Source organism: Phyllostomus hastatus, unplaced genomic scaffold, assembly GCF_019186645.2.
Source record: "Phyllostomus hastatus isolate PE091 unplaced genomic scaffold, TTU_PhHast_1.1 phas_contig_402, whole genome shotgun sequence".
In the NCBI taxonomy this organism is placed as follows: domain Eukaryota; kingdom Metazoa; phylum Chordata; class Mammalia; order Chiroptera; family Phyllostomidae; genus Phyllostomus; species Phyllostomus hastatus.
In genome coordinates, this window is record NW_025333873.1 from 15,873,266 (window position 1) to 15,897,884 (window position 24,619).

At 65.5% G+C, this 24,619-nt stretch overlaps 1 protein-coding gene across 6 annotated transcripts in view; it reads right to left on the reverse strand.

Moving 5' to 3' along the window:
* Positions 1–24,619, reverse strand: part of RNF144A (ring finger protein 144A) — a 70,245-nt gene that overhangs the window by 17,257 nt on the left and 28,369 nt on the right. For 5 of the 6 annotated variants that reach the window (XM_045844399.1, XM_045844403.1, XM_045844405.1 and 2 more), the window contains exons 2-4: positions 6,584–6,729; positions 1,377–1,481; positions 1,202–1,262 (exon numbers count right to left, since the gene is read on the reverse strand). In XM_045844399.1, the coding sequence (XP_045700355.1) occupies positions 1,202–1,262; positions 1,377–1,481; positions 6,584–6,718 (301 nt within the window). In that variant the 5' untranslated portion in view covers positions 6,719–6,729. Of the gene's footprint in view, positions 1–1,201; positions 1,263–1,376; positions 1,482–6,583; positions 6,730–12,113; positions 12,136–24,619 lie in introns of those variants that run through there. The other variant, XM_045844404.1, reaches the window with a different exon arrangement.

Genomic DNA, 24,619 nt, shown 5'->3' on the forward strand with positions numbered 1-24,619 from the left:
TTTATAGCCGCACAGACTGACCTGTGTATCGCACGGCCTTATATTTAAGTTATAAACAGTCAGAACCAAATGATATACGCCGTTTAAACAAACAAGCTCTGGAAAAGAAATTGTAACGCCATCAAAAATGTTGCTTTCTGTTTTCTTAAGCTGGCCACTCCTTCCTTTTTTTTTCTGAGAAGTAATCCTCCATGGGAAGTATCTTTAGCGTTTCTTTAAAAAACCACATGCACACTCGGAAATTTTCCACATTCAGCTCAACAGGAGGCCCCTGACCCTCTCCTCGGCCGACTCCTCGCTCACTCCCACGTGGGTGGTTTTCGTGGAAACCGGAGCGCGGGCCGGATCTCGGGAGGGAGCGTCTGACGCCTGCCCTCCTGCGCCCTGAGCTGGAAACCTCGGGATCCGGCCTGTTCACCCCGAGGTTCCACCTACTCGCATGTGTCCTCCAGAGGAGCCCCAGGCCCCCCGTTACAAGTCTGTAAGCAAGGCCGCAGGGGACCCGCAGACTCTGGAAACGGCGTGGCGTGGCCCTGGTGCCACCCGAGGACCAAGGGGAAGAACCCCAGGGCCTGGGCAGGCGGGCTCCAGCCTGGAGGGCTGTGCAGAGTGGGGTGGGAGGGGATGGAGCCCACACCCCACCCCGCCCCCACCACCCCCTGGAGCTGGGGACCAGGGTGAGCCCGCTAGCCTCCGGGGTGTCAGTGTGCAGATAAGGACAACCTGGAAGGGCTGATGTAAAGGACTGAGATAAGACACCCCGCCCCCAGGAGGCCAGGCTTGGGGGGGGGGGGACTTGAGTTCAGGGAAAGGTCGCGCTTTGCATAGGGGGAGGCAGGGTGCGCACCCCCTCCTCCTGGGCTCAGCCCCGGGCCTCCCGCCAGGCCTCCCGCCAGGCCTCAGCGTCTCTTCAACTCGGTGCAGGTCTGAGAGTTCGGCCCTCCAGCTGCCGGGCTGAGGACGAATGCCTCTCTTTAAACCTCCCCCATGAGGACACATCCCTGTAACCCTTGCGTTTCAGGGACCATTCCTGCCACCACCCAGGTCCCCCACAAAGGCCCCCCGACTCTGAGCTAGCTCTTCGGAGAATTCAGATTGCTGTCGCCCAACGATACCCCCTCCCCTCTCCCGAAAACACTCCCGCCGGCTGCCTGGATTCTGTCCCGCGACGTGTAACCGGCGAACCCGCCGGGGCACCTACCTCTTTCAAACTGGAGCTTCTTGTATCTCTGCATAATTTCAGCTGCAACCATGCACTCGATCTGAGGGAGGAAACGCAGAAACAAGGAGCGTGACGAGCTGGAACACGGCGCACACTCGGCCAACACGGAACCCAGTTCCCCCCCCCCCCGCCCCCCACCGGTCCCGGCACGTGCCTCGCTCTCCTGCAGGCGGCCCTGCTTGGGGCAGGCTGCGTCCGGGCAGCTGATGGCGGTCTCCAGGCCTTCCTTGATCAAGAGCTCCACGTACTGTTTCAGGCACTGCAGACAACACACGAGAGAGGGGTCTGTAAACACTTGCTGGTCCCTAAGGCTCGATGCACAGTGATGCGTTAAAAAAAAAAAAAGAGCCACCCCTCAGGCACACTGTCCCAGTGCGGGCTGGTGTCTTCACCCTGCAGCCCAGAGCCACCGTCCAATTGGAGGGTTAATTCACTCACTCGCACGGACAGGGCGACCCTCTGAGCCAGGGACCACATTCTCGGGCCCGGGCGGGATCCCCGCTCACAGCCCCAGCAAGGGGACGGCCGGGGGCTGCCCTGCTCAAGTGCACGCTACTGCCCATTGCGACAGGAACAGTGTGACCCTTTCATGGGTCAGAGGTGAAAGCGCAGTCCCCGGCTCAGCCAGAGAGCCAGGGCCCACCCTGGGTGCAGCCCAGCCCCGCGCCCTGCAGGGAGCCGCCCACACTGGCCCCTCGCCGGCCGGACCCCTCACCACAGCTGCAGGCCTGGAGCCCAGAGGCCCAGGTCAGTCACAGAGGTCAAGGGGGAGGCTGGTCCCCTGTCAGAGATAACGAGGCCCTTTACTCACTCCCTCTCGCATTGCAGCTGTTAGTCTGAGGGCCCAGGCTCCCCGAGAAGTGTTTGCGTTGGAGGTCACGGTCAGAGGGGAAGACACCACCCTCCCCAGGCGAGCTCGCCACCTAAAGGGGCTGAGACACAAACTCTGGGGACCCAGGGGGCACAGGAAGCTGGGCCACGGCATGGAAGTTCTCCCTGCCCAGCACCCCCAGATGCACGTCTGATCAGAGCCCCAGGCGCTCTCGTGTGGGGTAACACCCACACTGTCGTAATCCCACTGCGAAACACTGTCAGAGCAATTCACCAGGAAGAGCCTAAAGCTGTCTCCCAAGCTTCCACCCCCCAAACTGCATGACCATTCATCGCATCTCAGGAAGCCCTGCCCCCGCTCCCAGGGGCTCCATGGCGAGAACAAGTCGGTCTCTCGTAGCCTCGCTGCCCCCACCTACAGTTTGGGTGACCTCACCTGCTCACAGCGGAGGGGTGAGAACTGTACGCCAGACAAGCAGTCTGGGAAATTACCCTGCATTTTGCCGTGTATCATGCGTACCTTTCCCTCCAAACTTTTGAGGGAAAAATAAGGATGTACAGTATACACGGGTAGTACCTGAAATACGTGGGTTGTATCTGTTCTTGTATTTTGTGATTGTTCGTTACATAAAATTTCTTGTATCGTAGTATGTTTAAAAACCCCTCAAATAAGCACCAAAATTCTGTTATAATACAAAAAACAAGTATCTAAATACAAATAAACTAAAAATTGAATTAAGTAGGGGGCATACAAGAGGCAACCACACATTGATGTTTCTCTCCCTCATTTTCTCTCTCCTTTCCCCTCTCTAAAAATAAAAAAAATAAAATCTTTAAAAAATTAAAATGAAAGGTTTTTTTTTTCCTGCAAGTTTGGGCCAGAAACGTGGGTACACATTATACGTGGCAAAATACAGTAGTGCCCGATCAATACAGAAATAGTAACTTGTATATTTTATTTACGCAGGTAATTTGGTAATTCTCACCATTCTATCAAACTAAAAAAAAAAAGTGTCACTCGTGGAAGACCCGAGATGGCCATTTCTCTAAAAATGGAAACCCAAGGACTCCTCCGAGGGAGCGTTCCCAGCGCTCTGCTCGCTCAGGGCCCTGAGCGGAGCGCCGTGACGTCACACGCCGGTGGTGGTGGCGGCGGCGGCGCGTACGACCCAGGCCCCCGCGTGGCAGCCCGTCCCGTTGTCCGGCCAGAGGTCCGGGGACGCAGGGACCCTGAACTGAGCCTGTCCTCCGACCACCTGCGTTTCGCCAACCCGAGAACCGCGAAGAGAGCCCCGGAGGAGCCGGGACGAGCGAGGCAGCCGGGAGCCCGGTCTGGGGTGGGGGAAGGCGGCGCTTCGAAACCAGCCCCAGGTCTCAGGGCAGGAGGCGAGCAGGAGGGGGTCCCGCGGAGCCTCCATCGGGCCTGCGCCCCCTCTGGCGGCACCGGGCGACCTGCGTGGGGACACAGCGCTGAGCCCCTGCACCAGGGGTCCGTTTGCTGCCGGAGAGGTCACGGGGATGTCCTAGTTGTGGCCTCGTGCAACACTCGGAAAGAAAGAGCGAGGCCACGGTCCCTGGAGCTCTGCAGACACGTGGAGCCCTCGTCCTCCCCGGCGGAGGTCCCAGCGGTCCCAGCGGGTCTGGGCCACGGTTCTCTCCACCACAAAGGGGGGGGAGCGGGCTCTCCACCTGGCGCCCCGCCCAGGACGGGGCGCCGGCTCACCGAGTGTGACCGGTGCGCTCTGCGGTCGGTCTGTCTGTGTGTGTCACCTGCTTCTTGCCGTCACGGGCAAACGATACAAATAAAGATAGAAACCTCAGCAACAAGGTCATTGTTCTGCTTCCTGTAATTAAGTTTGTCTACATGGGGTGTCTGGGGGCCACGGGCGCCGTCCCCCGAGAAAGCGCCGACGGCTCTCTCCGTGCCGCGCAGAACATGCAAAACATGCAGAACGTGCGGTGCGTCCCGACGTTTGGGGGGCGCTCATTCGCCCCAGAATGACACACAGCGATTGCACTGGCGGAGGCGTGCGCCCAGGGGGCGCCGACGAGCCTGCACGTCACCACGCCAGGTCGCCACGCAAGCACGCAAGCACGTGCACGGGACAGGCGGCGGGCAAATCTGGCGGAGAGCCACCCGAAGGCGCCAGCAGGTGCCGACACCGTTTACGCAATGACTCTGCTCCGGGAGCGCCTGTCTGTTCGCCGGGCAGCCGGGGAGCACGAACCCGGTCTTCCCCCAGAGAGCAAGGGGCCAGGACGCCCAGGACGCCCAGGCTGCGCTTTCCAATCTCGGTCTCGCAGTGAAAAGGCGTCCGGAAAGGCGCGGAAGGAAACGGGCTAACCGAAGCGTCTGGGAAAGCGAGCGCCCTGTACCTATCCCCCCATCCCCCCAGTCACAAGTGTCCTCCATCAACTCTCAAAGCGCCCCTTAACCCCTCGCCCCCCCCCCCAACACAGCACGAGGCTCGCGGGAGCGGCCACGCCACCAGCCAATGCGCAAACCCAGAGGCTGTTTGTCTTACGTCCCAAGAATCAGAGGGGCTTGGGAGACCCACACGTGCGCCCCTTGGGGTATCTTGCCAGTACGGGGGCGGGGGCGGGGGCGGGTTCCAGGCCCTCGCTGCTGCAGGGCCTGCGCAGCCTCCGGGAAGGGGCGGGGAGGGCAGCTTTGGAATGCAGAGGCGAGCGCTCAGGACCCAGAACGGACAGAGTGTGGGTCCCAAGGGCCCTTCCCTAGGAGGGAGAGGCTGGGGCCCAGGGCAGATGACGCAGGAAGCCCTCGGCCCTTGACCTAGGGGGCAGGGTAGAAACGGCCTCCCAGACGCCCTCCGCCCTTCCTGGAGTCCTTGGCAAGCGTTTCCTTAAGGGGCTTGAACAGGTAATTACGCGGTGGTAAGGCAGGGAGGGAGAGCCCCGGAGCGCAGGCCCCTTCCTTCCAGGCACAGTCCGCACCCAGGGGCCTCCTCCCCCCGCCCCCCCCCCGCAGCGGGAAGAGTCAGGAAGGCCTGCAACATTGTAACTTTTCACAAAGGGTCTCAGAAGCATCACAGCGGCCCTGCTGCTTCCCGGAAGCCCCTCTCTGAGCAAACAGTCCTCTTGTCTCCTTTCACTGCCCTGGTTTCAATGAAGCACTTGACCTGAATTAAGTTGCTTATTTACTTTTAAGACTATTTTCTACAAACAGGAAGCCAAAACCACAACAAAAAGTGAAGGCCCCGGTTAAAAGCCTGGGTGCATGGACTCGCCGAGGGGAAGAGGACACAGCCACGGCACCCGAGGCCCGCCCGCCAGGACGGCAGGGGACCGGCGGGCAGCAGACTGCATGGGGGCACCGGGACGGGGGCCCGGCCTCCACGGGGGGGGCGTGAGGGGGGCCTGGGCACGAAGCTGATCCCTGGGTGCACAGACCTGGACCAGCTGGCTTCACCCTCCGGACAGGGACAGGGGCCCCTTCCGTGCCGATGGCTGCCGCCCTGTCCCCACACCTGCCCGGGCGCTCTCTCCTCCCAGCCTTCCTCAGCTCCCACGCCTGCCCAGCCCGTCCTGCCCTCCAGGGAAGTCCCTCCCCCAGGCCCTCAGGAGGGACCCTTCCTGGCCTGTCGCTGCAACACGGGATCCAATCCCGTGGGCGTCACTGATGGGCTCTTATGAGACCGGGGCGTGGGGGGGGCAAGGATTCGGCCCCGCAGCACACCGAATCAGGCACTGGCAGAAGGCGGGGGCGTACATGTTCCCCAAACCCCGTCTCCTTGTTGTAAAACGGAGACGATGACACCGGATGTGCTGGCTGTGTCCCAAGGAGACCACGGAACACGCGGAGTGGGCTCTGTGGCACATGGGCGTGAACGGAGAGCACGTCTCGTGCCGACGGCAGGAAGGCAGATGGCCGTAACTCGAACATGGACATGCCCACACAGGCGGCCAGCCTGGTTACAACGGGGACACTCCGGAGAGACGGTTTTGGTATTTTTAAGTTTAAAGAAAGTGGTTCGCCCTGGGTGGTATGGCTCAGTGGATGGAGAAATGGCCTGCGAAGCAAAAGGTCACCAGTTCGATTCCCAGTCAGGGCATGAGCCTGGGTTGCGGGCCAGGTCCCCAGTAGGGGGCGCACAAGAGGCAACCACACACTGATGTCTCTCTCCCTTTCTTTCTCACTCCCTTCTCTCTCTAAAAATAAATAAAATATTTTTTTTAAAGTGGTTCTTGTTTGGACTTTTTTTTTTTGCATTCCTTGAATGGAAAGAAAAATTAAATAAACTGAACTGAAAATACACCCAACACCCTCCTCCTCCCTCTCTGAGGGGTCGGCATTGGGTCGGAGTCGGCCGACAAAACAGGCAACCGTCACCAGCGGATCGCTGGGCCCCAGACAGGGCTGCCTGGTAAGACACCCTCACTGACGGCAGGAGGAAGACCTGTGGCCTGCAGAAGGGAGGGAGGTCACAGGCCGGCCTGGCGTCTGCAAACACGAGAGCAAAGGCTCGCCGGACGTTCTCCTCAGTGGCAGCTTCCCCCGGAAACACCCACCAGAGTGCAGAAGGTGCAGCGGCACTGGGCCAGGGTCGTCATCTGCTCCAGCGGGTACTCGCCGAGGCACAGCTTGCAGGACACCAGCGGGTCCAGGGCCAGGTCCCACGTGGGCCGGTACCACGCCGTGGTCATGGCCGGGCAGCCTGCAACGAGAGAAGGCAGGCCGTGGGTCAGACGCTCGCTCCTCCGTCGGAACTGGGGCGGTCAGGGCTGCTGCCTGCCGCGGGAAGCGGGGGGGTGGGCGGGGGCCCAGTGGCTGCGGATGGGCCAGGGGGTTCAGGGGACGCGCTGGGGTCCTCCGAGAAGTCTCAGCCAGAGGCCCCCGGCCTGGGTCTGTGGGTGACTCCTTGCCCACATGGACCGTGATCTCCAGATTTCAAAAAGAGGATACTCCGTCTCCACCCTTCCCTCCATCCCTCCGACGACCGCCGAGGAGGACGCCTCCCACCTGCCCACCCACCAAGCACCCGGCCCAGGGGAGCAAAGCCTTGGCAGCTGGGGACCAGGGCTTTGGCTAGATCAGCGGTGGGGGGGGCCACGCTGCTCTCCAGCTGAGCCAGATGGTGAGCCACGGAGAGGCGGCGGAGCTCAGCGTTCGGGGCAGGGGCTGGGCGGCGGGCGGGCCAGCCTGGTCCCCGTCGGCGGGCACCGGGGAGGAAGAGGCCAGGGAAACCGCTGGGCGAGTGGGGTGGGGCGCCGAGACGAGAAAACCCAGCGAGGCCAGACGGCTTGAGCACCTTGCAGTCCGCTGGTGAAACGCAGGGCCTCGTCTGCCCCAACCAAGGCCACGCGGGAGCGGACGGTTTGCTCCTGTGCTCCCTGAGCGGAGAACACACAGCCCGCCCCCGCCCCCCGCCCCGGCCATAACCGCAGGGTCCGGCGGGAGAGGGAAGCTAACGCCAGGGGAGAGACGACCCCGAAAGAGAGGGGGCGAGCGAGTGAGCCCGGGGGGGGGGGGCTGCCGACCCCGCTGTCAGCGCCCCCTCCCCAGAGCAACAGCCCCTCCGGGGTCCCCGAGTTTCCCCCACACAACCCTGCTTCCGAAAGCTCCGGGGAAGCGGGGTGTCGGGTCTGTGCCCGCCCCTCTCAGGCGGCTGGCCCCTGGTGGCTGTGAAAGTGCAACTGGAATCGGGTCCCTGGCTCTCAGCGGTGACAGAGCGGAGCCCTGGGTGTGGCCTCCCTCCGGGTCCGCCAGGCGCCCCACTGCCTGAGCAACTCAGTCCACGGGGAGTGCGGACGATCCTTTGTCAGCAGACAACCCTTTGATGCCACTCAGGTGACGTTTGCATTGGCTGGGACCTTCCAGATTATTCCAGCAAGCCCCAGTACTTGGCCTAACAACAGGGAACACTTGGACGACCCGGGGGTCACTCTGTGACCTGGGGGTGCCGGGGGCACCGGGGTCCCCTCGGCTCACCTGCCCGACTGCATTTCCCTGGGTCACCCCTCCACACCTTGGGTCTCTTCGTGAGGTCACTGTTCCGTGAGACGCCCACCGGAGCTCCCTGGACCGACCCCGGCCCGTGACCTTATTTCCCTTCTGTGCCTCTGCAGCCGTTTTCTGTTTTAACCCTTACGGATTTGCTCTCAGTGACATCTCTGAAGGCTCGGTGTCCAGAGTGACCATCACGGTTTTGTTTTGTTCTGTGTTTGAAATGCGGGGGCACGGAGCTGTAAGGTGTCTGGGTGACAACTGTCTTCTGCCGACACCCGGAGGCAGCCCTAAGAAGGACTCACCGGGCGCCTGAGGCCACGCGGCTTCCGATGGCTTCAGAAACACACGGGCCTGGAAGTGGCCCCCAGGGGGCAGCAGCGGCTGCTCACCGGCTCCCCTCTGGGAGCTGGGGGGAGGCGGGGCTGTCCCTTCCCCGGAACAGTCCTGGGGTCAGGCCCCTGAGGCCCCAGGGGTGGCGTCTCTAGGTAAAGAGATCGCACTCCGGAACCACGCAGACCCGGGTTCAAATCCTCGCGCGGCCCCCTTGGTGCTTGACTTTGGAGAAACTAGGGAACCTCTACGAACAACAGCCTCTCTCCCCTCCCGTGAAATCTCACCCACCCACCGCCGCCGCCTCCCACGTGCGCTTGTGGCGAACCAGAGCACACGCACCACCTCTGGGCCCTGCCAGCTGCTTGGGCGGGGCCCGCCATGGTTACGTGTCGGGACGGAGGCCTGGGACGCGAACGGACACGGCCCGGGGAGCGGAGGGGCGCCGCGATAAACTCGGTTTCTGAGGCGGTTTGAGCTCACGGCACAGCCGTGCTCTCTCCGGGAGAAGCTAACCCAGCCTCCCGGCGCCTGGGGCTTTACCCTCCGCCCGGCAGCGGGGTCCAGGCCGGGACGTGGGTCCCTGATGTGTTTCGGAAGGGCAGGAACCCGGGGTCCGAGAAGCCCACCCGCTGTGAGCCCCGCCCTCCAGCCGCTGCCTGTCTCCCCCCACCGCGCTCGGGGCCTGCCCCGGCTTCCCTCCAGGGCAGCTCCCCCTCCTCCCCGCCTCCCAGCTCGGCCCCTCTTCCTGTTTACAGCCTCCCCGAGACGTGACCCTTGGCCCGGCCTGCAGACTCAACCTCTCGCTTCCTTCCTCTCCCGGTTTCCACTGGCCCTGGAGACCGGGAGGCTCCCCACTGCCCGTGGCACGAGTCCCAGCAGCCCCTCACCCCCGGGGGCCGGCGGTGCGTCTCTCTCCGGGGGGGCAGGGGGGATCAGAGCCCAACTTCCCCGTAACCTTCCCCCTCCAGGGCGGCTCCCCTCCGAGGTGCACTCAAAATCGTGACTCGGACGCTGCCAGCCATAGGTCGGGTTTTACCAAAACATGAGTGTGTCCTGTTGGAGCCCCTCACGGGCCGTCCTACACACAGGACAGGCTGCCTGTGGCTTGGCGACCGCCGGACAGCTGTGAGCCGGGGACAGGAATCTGCTAAGGGAGTCACAATGCGCCGAGCAGAAAAGCGGCCTTTGTCTTCCCAGCATGACTGTCAAGTCACATGGAACAGCTATTTCAAGCACATCGGGTCCGTTATGGGTATTATTCAATCCAAGCAACTCAAAATGTTTACGAGGCGAGCGGCTTACCCCGCCAGGGCCGGGGGTGTGCACCGCGCCGGGCGTCGGGGCGGGGCAGGTGTGCGAGCGGGGAAAGAGCCGGGAGGAGCGAGAGGAGCCCCCGCTGGTTCGCACCTGGCAGACGGGGCTCCCGGGCCAGACCGCTCCGGTCCCCGGGGTGCAGGGCTGTGGGCTGCGGTGGTGGGCGCCCCTCCCCTCACCGCCGCGCCTTCACAGAAAGTGAGGGGCCACAAAGCAGGTGACAGCCAGTCACCGGCCCCTCCCCCCACGACCTCCTCCCAGAAGCCCCCGCTCTCCGAACGCCAGCCCAGCCTCACCCAGGTCTGCTCCGCTGCCCAGCCCCGGCCCCTCCCTCGCCATGGTGGGCAGTGGGCAGTGCACACGTCTCGTCGGTGATGAAGCGTGGGAGCCCACGGTGCACACGGAGCCCACTGTGATGAAGCGTGGGAGCCCACCGTGCACACAGACCACACTGTGATGAAGTGCGGGCAGCCCGACCCCTGCTCTGAGCGGACCTCCCACTCTCCGCCCCCTCAAAGTCCCTCTGGGGGGAGCGCAGGCAGGTTTACGCTGCCATTGGCACGGTCCCTGCCCCCTCCTGTCACTTCTGGTTGGTGGCAAGGCTGGTGTGGGAGCACACCTTGGGCAGCCTGGACGTGGGTGGGATGGGCTGGGGCTGTTCCCTCCAAGGTGCCGGGCAGAAGCCTTGTTGCGGGGCCCAGGTCTCGTCCACCCCTGGGGTGACGGGGAGGAGACGGGCGGAGGGAGCACACCAAGGGGCGGAAGTCATCTCGGCGCTGCTAGTGAGTGGCCCTGTGGCCCTTCACGGCCTGTCACCGTATCTTCCTGGACCAACGCCTCGCCTTCAGCTCTGGCTCCCGGACCCCTCGCGCCCGCCAGGGCCTGGCGACTGTGAACAGAGCTGACCAATGTGCCTGCACCCTCCCACCCCCCGGGAGCTCCCGCTCTGGGGGGAGACGAGCAGATGAGGGCGGCTGGCAAAGTACATGGCGCGTGAGCCAGCACCGCGGGTTCCGTGGGGAATTCAGTGGGGAGGTGGGGGGGAGCCGGTGCCGGAACTGTGTCTGGGGCGCCCCGCAGACCAGCAGGCTGTGCGACCCGCTGGGGGGTGTCTGCAGCAACGCAGAGATCGGGGGTCTGTTCGCAGGGGGGCAGGACACGCAGGCCTGAGGACCCCCCTGGATACACGTGAAAGGAAGGTCGCTGGGACGTGCTGACAGCGTGGGTGTGGGACAGGGGCAGGGAGCAGTCGGTCGGGACCCTCCAGGCTTTGACCTTGGCCTCAGGAAGGGGGGACGGAGGACGCCCGTGTCCTTGTTCAACCCCGGGCAGGGGGACGGGGCCCATGAGCCGTTAGGGCTCCCCCACCGTCCGCTGGCTGGCCGGGGGAGTTCCGCGGGCCCTTGAGCTCAGGCGCCCCTTTCTGTGACGCAGACACAGGGCCACGTCTTCAGCAGACAGGTCACACGTCAGGCGCCGGGCCAGACGGAACGCCCTGAGTGTCCGAGGTGACCGCGCTGGGACCTGACACGGAGACCAGCAGCCTCCCTGTCCTCGGGTGGGGACGCGGTGATATCTGCCACCTGCCCCCTCGGGCACAGGAGAGGCGGCATGGCCCCCCAGGAGCACAGGCGCGGCCGCCCACCCGGACCCCACAGCGCGTCTGTGACACCCCCCCGTGCCGCCTCCGCAGCCTCGTTTCTGCCTTCGAGGTCCCCCCGCCCCGAGTTCACTTCCGACCACCGGTAAGCGACCGCCCTTTGTGCCGCGGATGGGCGCTGGGCTCCAGGGCGCACAGCCATGTCCCCGTGTCACTCGGGCCTGAGGACGGTGAAAGGGCCCCCCCCCCCCCCGCCGCGTCTCGGAGACGAGCAGGCAGGACGCACCTGAAGAATCCGTGTCACTTCAGCCGCGCGACAGCCGTGACAACAGGAACGCCAAGCATGGTTCCCAAAGCCCAAAGGCCTGCCGTCCTGGCACCCCCCCGGCCCCCATCCGCCCACCTGCACTCCACCGCCGGGGGCCGTCTGCCGCCCCGCCCCCTCCGGGGACCCCACAGCCCTCCTGGCGCCCGCCGCGGGGACCTCCTGGTGCATCTATTGTCTCCTTCCCCTCGGGGCGGCCGCGCCGCCGGGAACCTAGTGGAAGAAGGAACCGCTCGGTTCCGCTCCCCCCTCCCCGCCGGGGCGACCAGGTGAAACGGAAGACAGGTGTCTGCGGGGCGCCGTCCGTCCCCCTGCGGGGGAGGGACAGGGTCTTCCACCCGCGCAAGGATTCGAGCAAACGGAGGCCGCGCCCCCCCGCCCCGAAGCTGGTAGACAGAGGGTCCACCCCCACCCCGATACGTCTATTTTCTGACTGAATCGTGCCGATCAGCGGCCGGGACACGGGGACCAGCGGTCCTGGTTCTGAACGCCCGGTCCCCGAGCCCGGCCCGCAGCTCACCTGGGAACGCGGCAGAGACACGCAGTCAGCTCCGGGTTCCAGCGCCTTAGGGACTGGGGCTGAAGACTGGAGATGGTTGGCCCGCAGTCCCTCGGTCCGGGGTGGCAGGTCCCGGGTTCTGGCCCCAGGCTCCGGGCCTGCGGTGCTCGTTCACACAACGCAGCCCCACCTCCCTGCCCGGGCGGGCGACATTCCTGGAGCTCAGAGCGGCTCCCCCCCCCCCCGGCCCCGGGCCACTGCCCTCAGAGCACACCTGCCCATCCAGCCCATCCACCTTGGGACACAGCAGCGGCCACCTCCGAGAGCAAACTCTGCTGAAGTTTTCACCCGCCACGCTGCCTCCCTCAGAGGGTCTGCCCCGTCGCCCAGCGCCCTCCGGCTACGGAAGGCGGCGCTTGCCTGGTGAGGGCGATGCCAGACCGGCCGGGTGGCTGGGGGGCTGACACCCACCCAGCGGTCACCCGCCCCGGTGAGCAGACAGTCACAGTCACACCGACGAGACAGCCCCTCTGGGCCGCCCACGGCCGAGGCCGGAGACCGTGGTCAACGGCTGGGGAAAGTCCATGCCCCCTCCCGGGGTGCCCCGTCTCCCCAGGAAGAAGGCTGCCCTCGGACAGGACTGAGCAGCCCTGGGAAGGGGGCGTGGCCGGGCCAGGAGGTCACAAGGGTCCGGCCCCGCAGCTGCGTCCCGCCCCGCCCAGGCCAGGGAGACGCCTGTTCCCCACGTCCCACAGCCTCGCACCCACCGCCCCAGAAGGCACATCCCCACGGGGACTCGGAAGACCCCAAGGCCACTCCAGACGCCGTCCTTTCCGACCCCGGCTGGGGAGGCCCCAAGTGTAGGCGAGCTCCCTGGACGGACAGACGGGACCCCAGGCCGCCGCCAGCCCCTGCCCATCTGCCTCTGTCCCCAGGCCTCGCCCGCACCCCCACCCTCTGGCTGGACAACACGGCGGGGGGGGGGGGCTCCAGCGGCCCCACACGCCCGCCACCCACTTACTCAGGATGAGTTCCGACATGGCGGCCGGAGGCGGAAACAGAGCTCGAACTGAACGCGGCGCAGACACCGGAGCAGACACCAGCGCGGTGTCAGGCCCCACCTGCGCACCCGGGTCCTGTGTCCCCCCAGCGAGAGGCTGTGCCCGGAGCCCCCCCTTGAGGGAGTTGGCCCCCAGGGCGCTGACGCAACCCGTCCTGATGGGAAACAGACGCAGACTCCAGTGATTCCCAGGAAATCACCCCCGACAGCCGGGGCACCACCGCCTTCCGATTGGGACACCGGGGACACCGGGGAGTCTGCCCCCCCCACCTGTGCGCGCCGCCCCCGTGTGCAGCCCTGGGTGGTGCGGAACAGGCGCCTCAGGCGTCTGCCCCGGGGACGTTCGGAGCCGCTGAAATAATAACGGGTCCGAGGGGACTGACTACGCTCTCCTAAGGTCGCAAGACTCCCCAAGTCACCCGAGAGTCATGAGCACGGAGCTACGGCGCCAGAAACAACCGACTCTGCTACGTCCAGCCAGCCTCCTCCTCACCAGTGGGTCACCCCCGGCTCCGACACGGCCAGGGCCACTCCGGAGCACCCTGCTGCTCCACAGGGGGGCAGGTCCAAGGTGTCCAGGGCTGGGAGCCTCGGGCCCCCGCCCCTCTGCGCCCGAGTCTCCCCTCCCGCTCTGCTCACCGCGGCCGGCACAGGGGACAAGGGGCGGGGGGCTGGGGGCTGTGTCTCCGGTTCCCCAGACAACCGCACGCTGGCCACGACACTGTTTCATCAGGTACCCCCCCCCCGGTTCCGCCCCTCCCAGGGGCTCCCCAGGGACGCCCGTCTGGAACAAACTCCTCACCCGCCGCCCCCGCCAACACTTCTTCCCGCCCTCCCCTCCTCCCTTGTCCGCCCAGCACTTCCCGCCGCCCTGCCCACCGGGGACCTCGGCCCGTTCACGCTCCGTCCCCCTTCCCAGAATGCCCCGCGGGGGCCGTGGTGTTCGCCCGTTGCACAAGATCTCTCTGGTGTCCAAAGAGCGCGGACGTCTCGGGTCACCTGGGCAGCCTTCGTCTAGAACCACGGCACCGAACACAACGGAACCCGCTAGGTCCAGCCCAAGGGCCCTGGTGCAGGGCAGAGGCGCCACGGAAACGGGTCAGCACGAGTCCGGTGGCACGCCAGAGTCAGCGGCTGGGCAGAAGCCGGGGTGACCCCATTTGAGGGGTCTCCCCCTCCGGAAACTGGAGGCTCCCTGGCCCCCGGGAGAACTTCACGCCCGTGTGACATCGGCCACCTGGTGCCGCGCTCTGGGTGACGCCGCCCGGTGTGACGTGCAGACACGGGGGGCGTTTCCCGAGCAGGGGGCTGGACAAGTACCGGCCCCGGGTGTGACCTTCCCCACCGCGGAGTAAAAAGGCCGACGTCATTGTCGGCCGCGTCCATTTACCTGACAGTCAGTCGCCCAGAGACTCGGCCGCAGTCACCCGGGGCGCGCTGCTGTGGATGCGGGCCGCGCTCTACCTCCGGCACCCAGGACGCCGGCCTCGGCCCAGGCCTGCCCTCAGCCAGCTCCCTGACCCGGGCCCTGTCCTGAGCTCCCCGCACCCGGCTTCGCTCAGGGGCAGAGTGCTAGGGCTCATCATCGGCCTGCGAGACTGAGGGACCGCTGCTGTGGCCTGGGGGGTTCCAGGCGCGGGGAGACTGACAGACGCGCCGGGCTGGTGGTTGTCCGGGACGGACACTTCCGAGAGGCAGTTCGTGGCGTGTGTCAAGGGCCTAAGAAGCTCTGCATTCTTTGGTCAGGTGACCCCATCCCTGGGAGTCTGTGCAGAGCATGAAAAACAGAGCAGGCCCCTGCTGGGGACCTGGCTGGCAGGGCTCAGTGGACTGAGCACTGGCGTGCAAACCAAAGGGTCACCGGTTCGATTCCCAGTCAGGGCACATGCCCGGGTTGCAGGCCAGGTCCCCAGTAGGGGGTGTGTGAGAAGCAACCACACACTGATGTTTCTCTCTCACATCCATGTTTTCTCTCCCCCCTTTCTCCCTCCCTCCCCCTCTAAAAATAAACAAATACAATCTAAAAAAACAACAACAACACTGGGAGTGGGAAATTGTTCGCAACAACGTCTTCTGTAAGGTTAAAAAGGTCTAAGAGCAACAACGTAATTTTTGAAACGGGATCGCAAAGCCGTAAGAGCGGAGGAATGGACGAGCGTGGGCCGGAGAAGGACCCACGTTTTTCACGTTGAACCGGCAGCTTCGGGCTGTGGGGCCGGTGGGGGGAGTGTGGTGGGGGGGGAGCGGGAATACAAAGGGCTCGCTCGTCCCGTGAGCCTCTACTGGACAGGGACGGGGCGCACCGCCCACGCGCACAGCCGGTTTGATGCGTGAGGAGAGACTCCACTTTCCCTGCAGTAGTCCTCGTTACAAATTAACTTCAGAAACTTCTGCAGCGCCAGGGGAAAGTCTAAATACATACCAGAATGGGAAAGAAAAGAAAAAAAAAACAACGTATCCCAGAGAGTTCATCTCCCTAAGACAGAATCTGGGGAGTTGGGGAGTCGGACGTGCGCAGCCCGTGCCTTGTGGGGTCGCGGGTCCGCGCACGAGCGTCCAACCCCCCGATCCCCGGGGTGAAACGGACCCCAAACCCCAGGCCGGGGCGGGGGCGGGGCGGGAAGGGTCCGGGTTTCCCAGGGAACCCAGCCCCACAGGCCCCTGCCAAGAACCAGCGGTCAGTCCACCGAAGACACCAGCTGGGGCTGTGTCCACTCGGCCCGGCCCACTCCAGAAATTCTTCAAAAAGGAAAAAAGTGCGCGGCGAGGGGAGGAACACATGCCAGTGCGAGGAGGTGAGCGGGGGTGAGGTGGGAAGTTACGTAATATCCCCTCGGCAGCCCGGCCGGCCGGGTGGGGGGGAGGCCGTCACCCCGGCTCTGAGGAGGGGACCGAGAGGCTTTGCGGGCTGTCCCTCAGCCTTGCTGCAGGGCTGCCCTGACGCCGAGCTCCCCTGGGCCCCACGCCCCTGGGCCCCACGCCCGGACCTGTAGGAGGGAGTCGGGTCAAAACTCAGAGACGCCTCACGGCCGCAGCCACGTGCAGGGAAGTGGGTGGGATCTGGTCTGCGACTCGGGGAGGAGGGGGCCCTGCAGGAGGGGGCCACTGCCCCCCACCCTGGGGGCCTGCTCCAGGGGACCTGAGGCTCCGCCCCCAGGGCCCGCGGCCCTAGCCTACCGTAAACCGGGCCGAAATCCCGTTTGCAAACCGGTAACCAAAGAGCAGAAAGAAAACTGCCCGCAGGGCGAAGGCGCCAGAAGCGGAAATCTGGAAACAAGCGCTCGGTGCCTCCTTCACCTGCAGTGGGCACACGGGCCGGGCCGCCTGCCAAGCCGAGGGCGCAGGTGGGCCACGCGGGGGCCGGGCCCACGCCGAAAGCACAGGGAGAGCGAGGGAGGGCCAGCCTGGGACCCTGCGTCCCAGACATCCCTCAGGGACAGGGACACGCGGCTGCCAAGCCTCAGGGCCCAGCGGCAGGGCCCAGGGGGGGAACAGGACTCCCGTTGCCAGGGCAGCGGGGCGGCCGCCACCACGTGGGGGCAAAAGCCTCCGGGCCCCAGGTGCCAGCTGGAGCGAGGAGCCTGCCGGAGGGAGGGGTCCAGGGACAGCCTCGTCGTCCTGAAGCTGCACCTGGGTCCTCGCTCTTCCACCTGCACCATGGCGTCACCGACGGTGCTCCCTCGGTGAACGCTGCCGTGCTACCTTTCGGCCCCTGTGCCGAGCGAACAAGGTCGGGGGGGGGGGGGCAGCCCATATGCCAGACAGGCCCCCGCCGGGCCCGGCCCCGCCACCCTCCGGACTGGCTGCAGAACCAGACAACTGAAGGACACTCGATCCGGCGCCGTCCACAGATACGTGGGCATGGAGGGAACTTCAGAGCACGGCACAGCCCCCCTCCCTCGCCCCCACCGGGCACCCCGCCCGCACGACTCCCGGGCTGGGCTCCCCTCAGAGCGGCTGCCCTCCCGAAACTGGAGACGGAAAAGGGGGGCCGGGGACCCCAGCAGGCGGCCGCCGACTCAGAACATAAAACGCTAGACAGCGTTTCTGTTTCCGCACTCGGGCTGGACGGTCCTAGGAGGGCACGCTCTGCTTTGCGACGACGAAGAAAACGGGAAAGGACCACGCGGCCAAGCATCAACCGCTCAGGGCAGGAGGGCAGAGCCGGGCGTGACTTCAGCGCACAGAAGTGCGTGACCCAGGGTGCGTGTGTGCGTGTGTTTGACGACACCAGTGTGCACTCACGCGTATGCAGACCACACTTCGGGGCCGAGCTTCCGGAGGGAGGGGCCGCCGTGGGGTGAGGGGCCCGGGCCCAGGCAGGCGTGTGCCGAGGGGGCTCCCAGCAGCCGCTGCTGGCCTGGGGTCGCCCCTCCTCCCGCAGACGGGGCAGCTTGGACCGCAGACAGCAGCGGTGGTCTCCCAGGGCTGGGGCTGGACGTCCAAGGTCTGGTGGGGGCAGGCCGGCCGCCCCACCCACTGAGGCCTCTCCCGGGCGGGCAGACAGCCGTCCTCTCCCTGCCTCTCTCCCGCCGGCGTTGCTCTCGGCACGTCTCCGTGTGCACACCTCCCTGTTCGATGGCAGCTCCTGGGGCTTCGGTCAGCGCCCCCTCCTGACCTCCTTTTAACTCAATTCCCCCCCCCCCCCCCGAAGGCCCTACCTCCAGTACAAGCACATGGGGCGGGACTCCAACCCACCAGTTTGGGGGGGACTCAGCTCAGCCCCCGACAGTGCCGCTCTCAGAGGGTCGTAGTGAGGACGGAGCGTGGTCACAGACGTGACACCGTGCTGCGGGTGTCACCGCTCCCCCAGAATGACCGCTCTTGTCATCGTCACACGTAGCGTGCCGTCCCCGATGAGGGCTGCCACAGACACGGTGGGGGCCGTCCCAGGCCGGGAGGCAGGAGACCCAAGGCCCAGAGGACGACGCCACGGCTGCCACGGCCCTCCCTGAGCCCGAGGTCTCATCTGACCAGCTGGCGTCCGCCAGCCTCACGCGCTGTCTGCTGGGGAGTGGGGTGGATCCGGGGGGCGGCCCCCCCCCGGGGAGGGAGCATGGTGGTCACCCATCCTGACGCCAGAGGACGACCCACCCAGGCCGTGGCGACAGACCCACCAAGGTCAAAGTGCACCCTTTGTCCTGAAGGAGAGTCCGTCCGTTTTTCCAGCCATCGGGGCTAAATAAATCCACAGGTAATTCGGGTGTTTTTTTGTGTGTGTGGCTGGAGACAATGACGGTCCGGTCGAGTGTGCTGGCTCCCGTGACGCGCACAGGCTGGCCGGGGAAGGGGGGGGCGCCTCCCCAAGGCCAGGAGCCCTGCGAGCGAGCACGGAGCCCTCGTTACGGCCGTGGCCACAGGACACCTCTCGATGACTGCAGCCAGCGGCTCCCTGCGCTCCCGGAATAAACCCAGGGCAGCCAGCCGCGGGGCCCGTCCCGGCGCGGGAGGCGGCCGGCGGCCGGCTGGTGCCAAGCGGGAGTTTGTTCTGGCGTGCGTCCTGACCTGGCTCGCCTCCGTGCCCTCCATGTTCACCACTGTCCGCTGCCTCGGCCAAAACAAAACAAAAAGTACCCTGCCAGCACATTTCACCTCGTGAGTCACGACGGAGGGTGTTCTGATTCTGTAGTTTTCTCATGTAAATATGGAGAGCCAGAGGGTTCTAGAAGAACACGTCTTGCGGCCTTCCCAAGGTGGGGCGCAGAGAGGGGAGGGCGGCGGACGAAAGCACGCGGTCGGGGCTGGCGGGCTGGGCTGGCGGCCGCCCACGAGCCCGGAGCTTTCTGCCCGGGCTGCTGTCCTTGCAGAAAACCGTCTCCACAGGCTACGTGCCGTCTTCCCGAGAACGTCACTTTGTCCGGGTCACCGTGACAGCGCTCCGTGGTCACAGCGGCACACGGGGGCACGCACGGCTGCAGAGCATCCAAGGATCGTCAAAGATGGCAGCACCGAGCGGCCTCTCGCGAGGGAACCCTCGTCCTACGCGGCGATGCCAGCGGCCCGGCGCGGGCAGTGACCCACTTCTGCCAACCCCGGCGTTCCTGGAAGGGCCGCAGGCGGCCGGCCAGACGGCGGTTCCAACCCCAGACAACGTGCTCCTGCTCCGAGTGAGTCTGACGGCAGACTCGGTGCGGGGAAGCCACAGCCTTGGGCTGGAGGGCAGCCCCGCGGGACCCCACGGGGGCCGCCGCAGGGAGGCCGCCCTCGTCGGGATCCCCGTGTCTCGGTGCCCCGTGCCTCTCGAAATAAAACACAAGTGGTGTCGCAGCACACGGGTGTCCCTCTCCAAACACACGAAAACCCCTGTGGGGGCCGGGGCCGGGGCCGGGCCACACACCTTTGGATCCGCAGAAGCTCCCGCACGGAGCCTTGCACACGCGTGTGGAGGAGCTTAGCACAGGTCTCCGCGAGCAGCTGGGGCTCTGAGACAGAAAATGTGCTTTCATGGGAAGTTAATCTCAAAGACCAAACACCTCCACCCCGCGGAGACAATCGGGCTGCGCACTGTCCTCTTAACGTGTGAGCGCGGCGGCCCAGAGGAAACAGAAGGTCACCGTGAATCGAACACCCACCCCCCTGGGGGGGGGACCCAGCTGGCCTCCCCTCAGACTGAGAAGAAGGAAGGCGTGTGTTACGTCTTTTCCGACTGCAAAACCATCCCACGGATGTTTTACGGGAAAACCCAGGAAGAGGCATAAAGAAGACAAGTGACGAATCCACAAAGCCAGAAAGACATCGGGGCCGGGGACCGGGGAGTTTATGTCAGACACCAGACCAGGGTTATTTTTTTAAAGTTTTTTTTCAATGCCAACCCACCCTCCCCACCCCCCCTTAGCTGGCATTGCACCGACCAGTGACTTCACACAACCCCTCCACTGCCAAGGTCAGAACGGAACGCGGCCAGCACTCTGCTGGGTTCTTTCAGGCTCAGGAAGTAAACAAATCACTTGTGAGCGTGAAAGGCACTCCCGAAACCCGGCAGCAAGGCGCGGGGCCTGCCCGGGGCTCCGGAGCAGAGATGCACAGCCCCCCTGCAGCCCGCACCCTCCCGGACGGCGCCCCACGGACCCTCCTTGCACGGGTGGAAGCTCAGGGCCGGAGGGAAGACTCGCGTGGCGGGAGGGGGGCAAACCCGGGCCCGCCGACTGCAGGCCGCCTGCCCTCACCCCCACCCCCACCCTGAGTCTCGACGGCTGTCTCTCCTTCGCCCTCAAGGCTGTGTGACGTTTCTTCTCTGGAGTGTTTGGTCGTCACTGCCCCGAGCCCGTCCGGGTCAAGCTGGCCAGCCCGATGAAGCAGCAGCATCGGGGGTCCCCAAGGACACTGGCTCCGATTCAGCTCCTCCAGCGAACGACCGCGAAGACCCCTTCCTCCCTTTCCCCTTCCGGTTTGCCCGCCGACGGGCCGGGCCTTGAGACGGGAGAGCAAAGCAGGTTCTGCCCCTCGACGTGGGAGCCTCCGGTGGGGTCCGCGGGTAAGGGTCCTCCTGGCGGCAGGGACGCCCGCCCCGACCCCTCCCGGGAGAGACTCGGTGTCCACCCAGCGTCCCCCGCATTGTCCCCTGACCCCTGGAGTGTGACGGGCAGTGTGCACAGTCCCCCGAGGTTCTCGGAAGCTCAGAATGCGAGGGCGGAGAGGTGTCAGGGAGCAAAGGGGCGCTCACAGAGAAGTGACCTCGGCCTGAGGGTGGTGTGTGCGGTGCACGGCCCCTCTCACACCAGACGCGTCTCGGGGACACCGGGGACCTGGAACCCTGCTGCTCCGGCAGGTCCTGCCACATGCACGTGAGCGTGCACACGCGGTCGGACCCGGGGGAGCCGCCTTCTTAACTCGCCGTCGCACAATTCCACAAATGCCCGGGCTGACCCTCCCTTCCCCAGCCCCCTCCTTTTCACCTCTTCCGACTCCCGGCAACACCCGGACCTCCCCCTGGGGGGCCAGAGCTGAAGGTGACAGGCCTCACGACCCCCAGCTGGCCCAGGACAGGGAAGGTCGTGGGGCCTTGGGGTAGGAGGGACGGGGCGTCCAGTCCTCGCCCCGGCTCAGGTCACGCGTGGTATCTGATTTCGGGACAGAAAGTTCTGCCCAGGCAGAAGCTGTTGGTGTCCGTGTGACCAGCATGCTGCCGAGGCCCCCGCGCGTCTGCGTCTGAAACCCTCGGGCTGGCACCTGCCGCTGTGAGCAGGCTCTGGTAACGCCACCACCCTGGTGGCCAAGGCCACGCGGCAGGGACAGACAGCACGCGTGCACCTCTGCATTCTGCACTCTGCGGCACAGGCAGCCCAAACGTGGGCGAGTGACGCACGCAGCAGGGCGCTCAGCAGGCCCTCCTGCCGGGGCACCGCACACCAGGCCTGACCGGAAGGAGGGGCCAGCCCGGGGCCCTCTGGGAGATCAGTGACGGTCACACGGACATCCCCAGAACAGTGGACACGAAGGCTCTGGCTCGGCACAAGAAAGCCACATCAGAGTCCCCGGAATTCGCCACCACGACTCAGGAGAGAGGCGGGTGGCCCCGGAATGGGCTGAGGGTTCCCGTCACAGCCTGGCTTTGGGAACTCCCCGGGGGGACCCGGAGTCCCACCAGCCGCTTCATCAGTGCGTTGTCACCCGGGTCATTTCTCCAGGTGCACACGCTGGGAGGTCTGCGGGTGGGACCTCCCCCTGCAAGGCCGCCCTACTGACACACGCCCTCACGTCCCCTCGACTGGGCGAAGGCTCGGGGTGGAAGGAGAGTGCGCAAGGCCTGCCCTCCGTGTCTGTCTGTGTGTCCGTCCGTCACAGCAGTGAGGGCGTGGGCAGCGTTTGTCTCCGAGTCGTCCCCTTTGACTCCCTGGACCCCTCACCAGCCCTCCCTCCTCCTGGGGCAGCCCTCCTCCGAGCGGGCGGCCAGGCGACAGGGTCGCCGGGCAAGGCGGACGGTGACCGAGTTCCGGCGTCCTGGGCGTGGGCCCACCTGGCGCCCCGCGGTAGCCACAGCGGCTGCTGTGTGTCCATCTGTCACCCTCCAGGGCCACGGACCCAAGCCCTCTGGTGACCCACATGCTTCGGGAACTTCACCCTGCCCCCCGTCCCAGTCTGTCACTGCCCAGCGGGCACGGTCTAGACAGGGCGGCCCCCACTGCAGCCTCAGGGAAAAGCTGAGACCCCCGTGTCTGCTCCCTAAAGGCGGGGAAGCTGGGGTGGGATGGAGGGCGGGGCTCAGAGCGGCCCCTGGCACCCCCAGGGGACAGGTCACTCAAAGAGCGGAACGGGGGAGGGGATAAGGACACCACTTAGAATGACAGCGTTTGCAGAGCATGGGGCGGGGGGGGCGTTGCTGGGGCCACAGGAGAGGCCCGGGACCAGAGGCCCGAGCACCTACGCAGGGAAGGCAGTGTAGTTCTGCTCCACAGACACTGCTGAGGGCGCTCTGCCCCAGAGACCGTCCAGCTGCCCAGACAAACCCAGACAGACGGCGCAGGCCCCGCTCCCCCCTCAGGCCCCGCCCCCCGCAGGCCCCACAGCTCCCTCTGCTCAGTGGGCCCTTTAAGCCCAGGACCTGCAAGGCCAAGGTGGACAGCAGGGCGACCAGGCTCCCTCTAAGGACGCCCAGCACCGAGCTCTGTCCTGTCGACGACATCGGTGTGCCCACAGAGGGGACGCATTGTCTAAAAAGGGGATGTTTTCAGGCAAACGTTCAGACAGTGCATGCCGGCCCCACGCTCTCTGAGCCTGAGTTCGCGCTCGGCCTCCCGCGGTGAGCTCGCACCCAGCCGGGGAGGGGTGGGGGGACACGGCTCCGACAGTGGCCAGCACGGGGTGCAGAAGAGGGCGCAGCACGGGGCCCAGCAGACGGCTCTCGGGACGGGCCTCCCGCAGACACTTGGCCGAGGCCGGGGATGACCTTTGAGACGCCAGCCCCTGGACTGCAGCCAGCTGTCTGCGGGGCCCAGGAGTAGGTGAGGCGTGGCCGGGGGCCGCTGCGGGGGTGCAGACAGAGTCTGAACTTGGCCCTTGAGGCCCCGGGGGCCACGGAGGGGGCTTGGAAAAAGGAGTGGCTCCTTGCTGGTCGCTCTAGAAAGAGGCTCCATAGCAACTGTGTCAGAGCTTCGTGCAACGGGTGAGAATGTGCAGTGGCCTGGCTTCCGCCATGTGTGTGCATGTGTTCCATCATGTGTGTGCACATGTTCTGTCATGCGTGTGCACACACAGTGAAAGGCTGCGGGATAACGGATGAGGCAGGGACCACAAACCGCCCAGCCTCCCAGAGGGTGAGGCCGAGGCAGAGCCGAGACCCCAATGCTGGGTCTTCGAGGCCCCCCCCCCCCCCGCAGTGGGCAGTGACGTGGAAAGATTTCTGTCTAAGGCCCAGCTGTGAGTTAAATGCACGAGATCCCGGACGGTTCCACAAGCCCCCGGGACCCTCACAATCATCATCTGTAAATCGGGGTCCAGGACAATTGCCCCACCACACACAGGGCGGTCGCGGGGTGGAGGAGAGGACACATACACAGCACAGGCCAAAGGGCGGGGCACCGGGCCGGGACGGGAAGGCCCCTTCAGCTCCCAGCTCCCCAAGTCTCCAGCACGGCCGCCCCACAACTGGTACCCGGCCCGGGTGGGACGATGGGGCGCAGAGGACCGTGCAGGCAGGCGCCAGGCTCAAGGACATTCCCGGGAAGTAAACAGCATTTACACGAAGGACAGACGCAAGGCAGGAACGGGCCCGTGGGCAGCCAGGACCCCTCGGCGTCCAGCACGATCCTCTGTGAGTCAGACCCCCCTGCCCCGGAGTCAGAGCTATTCTGGAACACCCCACAAGCCTCAAGACGGGTCAGAGGGGTCCCCTCCGAGTCAGAGGGGCCGGAGGGCCCACGGCCACGCGGCGTTTTTAGAGCTTCCTCGGGAGTCGTGCGCCTGCGGATTCTGCACTCGCTCCGAGTCTCGCTGGCATTTCGGCGTGCTGATTATAGCTGCAAACACACTTCCTGCCCGCCCCGCGTGCGGTCGGGAGGGGGGCGGGGAAGGAGCTTTGGAAATTTAAACTTACAGCACGGAGGGAGGGAGGGAGGGAGGGAGGGAGGGAGGGAGCGTGGAGTCCGCCCGCCTGAAAGAGTCCATCCTCTCGCGAAGGACCAGCGAAGGACTTGCAGTCAACGACAGACAGAGGCCGGGACGAGGCTTGGTGTCACGGCGTCCCTGGTGCCGGACACGCAACGGGCTTCTCCCCCGTCCGAGGTCCGAGGTCCCAGGCCGAGGAGGACGCCGGCAGCAGACCCGGGCGGGGCCTCCAGGAGACCCGGCAAGTCGGGCCCCTCCCCCCCCCCCAAGCCACCACACACGTCTGGACGGGACCTGGACCGAAGGGGAGTTAGCTGATGTGGGGACGTGCGAGCCACTCGCTGCCTGATTCCCTTCCTAACTCTAGTACTGAGGGGGCCAGGAGCAGAAAAGCGCGGTTGGGGCCCGGACGGGGCTGCGAGGA